Source organism: Bidens hawaiensis, unplaced genomic scaffold (assembly GCF_021521415.1).
Source record: "Bidens hawaiensis isolate Kalapana, Puna unplaced genomic scaffold, B.hawaiensis_p1.1 tig00006484_1, whole genome shotgun sequence".
Lineage (NCBI taxonomy): Eukaryota > Viridiplantae > Streptophyta > Magnoliopsida > Asterales > Asteraceae > Bidens > Bidens hawaiensis.
Window position 1 is genome coordinate 1,285,630 of NW_027491435.1, and position 4,054 is coordinate 1,289,683.

At 36.7% G+C, this 4,054-nt stretch overlaps 1 protein-coding gene across 1 annotated transcript; it reads left to right on the plus strand.

Moving 5' to 3' along the window:
• The first annotated feature begins 1,135 nt into the window (after positions 1 to 1,135).
• On the plus strand, positions 1,136 to 3,667 carry LOC143632607 (telomere repeat-binding protein 3-like). The gene is made up of 7 exons (XM_077101085.1): positions 1,136 to 1,278; positions 1,364 to 2,072; positions 2,149 to 2,384; positions 2,477 to 2,685; positions 2,759 to 3,070; positions 3,164 to 3,227; positions 3,333 to 3,667. The coding sequence occupies exons 1-7, from the start codon at positions 1,195 to 1,197 to the stop codon at positions 3,501 to 3,503; spliced, it is 1,785 nt and encodes a 594-aa protein (XP_076957200.1). The 5' UTR covers positions 1,136 to 1,194; the 3' UTR covers positions 3,504 to 3,667.
• Positions 3,668 to 4,054: the final 387 nt, after the last annotated feature.

Below are 4,054 nucleotides of genomic sequence, written 5' to 3' on the forward strand. Positions count from 1 at the left end.
AATCATCAAAATCACCTCTCCAATCAATTCCCTATTATATGGATGAGTTATATGGCAACTAAAGTAAAACCCTAAATATAGGGACTCAATTTTGATCCATACCATATAATATATCATCTATCCTTCAATCACCATTCACTATATAACAAGATAAAAAAGAAAAAAGTAATAAAGAATTAATTTATGGATATGAATAGGGAATAGAATGGGAAAGAATTTTAAAAAATGATAGATAAATTTGTGAAATGGTTTTTTTTAGCTAAATTATAAGGAAAAATATATGGAATGGGCTGTGGATGCTCTTAGCCGCTCAAATCAAATTTTACAAACACAAAACCATTCATGTTTCTTAAATAAATCACATCATCTAATTACGGTACGTCATCTATTTATGTCGTATAAAACCATCAACAAGTCTGCATCCACAAACTACCACCTTATCCTTTTATAATAAAAAACCCTTTTACGAGCCAAAAACCATTACCGACCGAGCCCACCATCTCTCTCCTATCCAACTCCGCTCAACAAATTGCAGCTCAGCGTCACATCAGTTTCGTCACTCCCAAACACAAAAAACATTAATCTCACTTACCCGGAGAAATTTACCTTTCTACCCCTTAAACTAAAACACATTACAATTACACACCCACCCACCCCTCTCATCGGAATCTATGGTAGGTGTCTACAAGTACAAAACCACATCCTAAATAAACTCAAACTCATCAATTCATATATAACAAACAAGGGTTTAAAGCAATCCCAATTTCAATTCACTTCTCAATTTCCTCGTCACAAATCACCCTCAAATTGTTATTATCAAAATCCTACGGTTAAGTCATCAGAATTCAGGTAATAATCTCTAATTCTCCGCTTAATCTTTCCGATTATTATGTCTTTACCCGATATTTGCTCCGATCTTCGTGGGTTTAAGCTAGATCCGACCCGATCCATTAAATTCGCAGTCCAATTTTACGATCTGATTAATTAGGTCAAACAGTTATCAACTTTATTGCTTTTATAAATGTCTGCTTCATAATTGGTAGTTTTTGATCATGTGGCTCTTTGTTTTTTCTAATAAAGTTATGGTTTTTGATTCGTAATCTGGGTTTTAATTATTATTATTAACTGATTTTGATTCTGTTTATTAATTACAAGCAGGCCTGAGAAGTTATTAGCATGCTTAGTTATTAAGATATGGTGTTGAAGAAGAGGATTTATGATGGAGGATTTCATGGGTTATTGCCTCCCGTGATACCGAAAGCGCCGAGATCTTTAAGGGTAATAATTAGTTTAAATTTTTACATTTGATTTATGAGTGTTTGTTAATGACGAGCGATACGTTTTATATGTTTTGTTTTAATAGAGGCGTGTGGAGAACCGATCGTCTGACGATGGTGAAATTAGCGGTTTTGAGCTGTTAGCGACGGTGGCCGAGAATTTATTACAGGAGCAGGAGAGTGAAAGCTCGACTTCTAGTATTGGTTTGAAAGGAAAGGAACTGATTGGAAATCGTGAACCGATTGAAGTCAAAGTCAACTCTGTGATACCGGATCGTCATGATCCCGCCAGCGGTGCGGAGAGCGAGCTTGTTGCTCAACCTGGTTTGAAAGAATCGCCACATTCCGAGAATGATTCTGGTTCTGATCATGCTTCGATTGTTACGAATTCTGGTTTCGTGAAAAAAGTCAAATCTAGTTTGATAATGGAGACCATTGAAGACGAACCGGATAATATGAATGGTGTTAAGTTTGGTGATAATGGAGATGTAATGCATCCGGAGGCTGTGGAGGAACAAAGTGGAGGGTTGACTTCGGTCAAGATGTACAATGTGAAGGACCGTCTGAAACCATCTGTATATACTGGCGTGTCAAACAAGTCGTGTACTAGTGTACATTTACCCTTATATACGGATAGGGGAAATGTGAATATTAATATTAGAGATGATGATGAAAAGTATTTTTGGTATAATAACCGTAATAACACCAGATTGAGGGCGTTTGGATCGCGATCGCATGCAAGATATAGGAGAATGAGGAAAATGATGCCTGCTAGATACTTCCCAAACAGCACTAGTAAGTGTAGTATTGTAGATTTATATTATTATAGTTTTCGAATTTCGTACAGCATTTAAGTTATTTTTTTTTCCAGGTGGTGGAGTGAAATCATTTTATCATAAAAGGAAGAAGATATACATGAGAGAACGGTTTAAAGCCGATGCTGCAATTAAGAAAAGGAAGTTATTCCATCATAGGTCAAAAGTTTCATATATAAAGGACGGAAGTAACGAAAGCATATCAAATTTAGTGAAATTTAGCATAAAGTCCTTCAGAGTTCCAGAATTGTATGTTGAGGTCCCCGAAACTGCAACCGTAGGTTCACTGAAGGTAATATTTAGATTTAAAAAACTTAAAATTGACTCGTGAATTATTTAATTAAATATGCATTTCTTGATTATGCAAATTGTTTTTTTTTACAGAGAAGTGTGATGGAAGCCGTGAAGGCGGTTTTAAATGGTGAATTACATGTAGGGGTAGTTGTACAAGGAAAGAAAGTTAGAGATGACAACAGGACATTACAACAATCTGGGATTTCACAAAATTGTAACCTTGAAAACCTTGGATTTACATTGGAGTCTATTTCGCCGGAAGCTTCTTCATTTCTTGCGCGGGAAGAATTTCCATCTAGGTACTACATTCTTCATACTTTATTAAATAACTTAGATAGAAATGGAAATTTATTGGTGATGTGTTTCTTGTAGTCCTATTATCGATGGTTGTTTCTCAAATTCTTCTTCGGGTCATCCTCCTCCGGTAACTAGTTTGGACAACGAAATTGAGAAGAATGTTGAAAGTACAACTTTTTCAACTGAAGTTACAACCCAAGAGCCGGTGGAAGACTCGAAGGCTCTTGTGGTTGTTCCACCAGTGAATGCGGAGGCACTCTCGGTTATCCCGCCAAGTGAAAAATCGACCAAAATATATGAGTTTTCACAAAGGAGGGCAAGAAGGCCGTTTTCTGTATCGGAAGTTGAAGCACTTGTTGAAGCTGTTGAAACCCTTGGAGCTGGAAGGTCTGTATATTACTATTTATATAATCAATATATTTATGTTTAGATGATAAATATTGGTTTTAATAAACGTCTAATTGAAATAATGTTTTGCAGATGGCGTGATGTTAAAATGCGTGCTTTTGATGATGCGGACCATCGGACTTATGTTGACTTGAAGGTAATGGGTCAATCGGTTTTGCCCGGTTGAAAAGTTTTCTTTTTAGCTTATTACTTTGATTTGACCTGGTTGACCTTAATCGAGTTATGGATATCTTGATTTCAGGATAAATGGAAAACATTGGTTCACACAGCAAGCATTGCGCCTCAGCAAAGAAGGGGTGAGCCCGTGCCCCAGAATCTTCTAGACCGTGTGTTGGTTGCGCACGCGTACTGGTCTCAGCATCATGCTAAGCAGACCGCAAAGAGCCAGAAGACTTTGGAGGCTCAGATGTAAAGTTAGAGATGATGATGAAAAATGTTAGTGGGGGTGGGTTAGGAATCTTGATACATTTGGTGGGTCTGTAAATTGTTAGGGAGTGGAAATAATAAAGGCAATCTAACATAAAACTGTAAGATTGCTAGTCTGATTTGGTAGGTAGGTTACCTTTGTGTATTTTTGTATATTTCTAATGTTTTTTTTTTTTAATTTCATTTTGACCTTTCAGAATTGCCTGGATTAGTTTCTGTTTTTTTAACCGCTTACATTTAATAGTGTTAAACATGTATGTAGCGTGAACATGTTGATGTTAACTTAAGAAGATAACAGGATCCAAGATCATGATATCCGGAATAAGTGTTGAGGTTGATTCGGATACCCAACCCTTATTGTAGACGACAGTTTGGCACTTGGTAGTCTGGTTTGGAGGTTTACCCTCATAAAATAAGGCATTTCACTCGGAAAAAAGGTTTTATCCATTTCCAGGAAGCTCATAGCAGGCCAGGACATAAGAAGTCTACTAAAGAAGGCGCTCCAATTTGGGGTTTTCCTTGCCTTAAGTAATACCT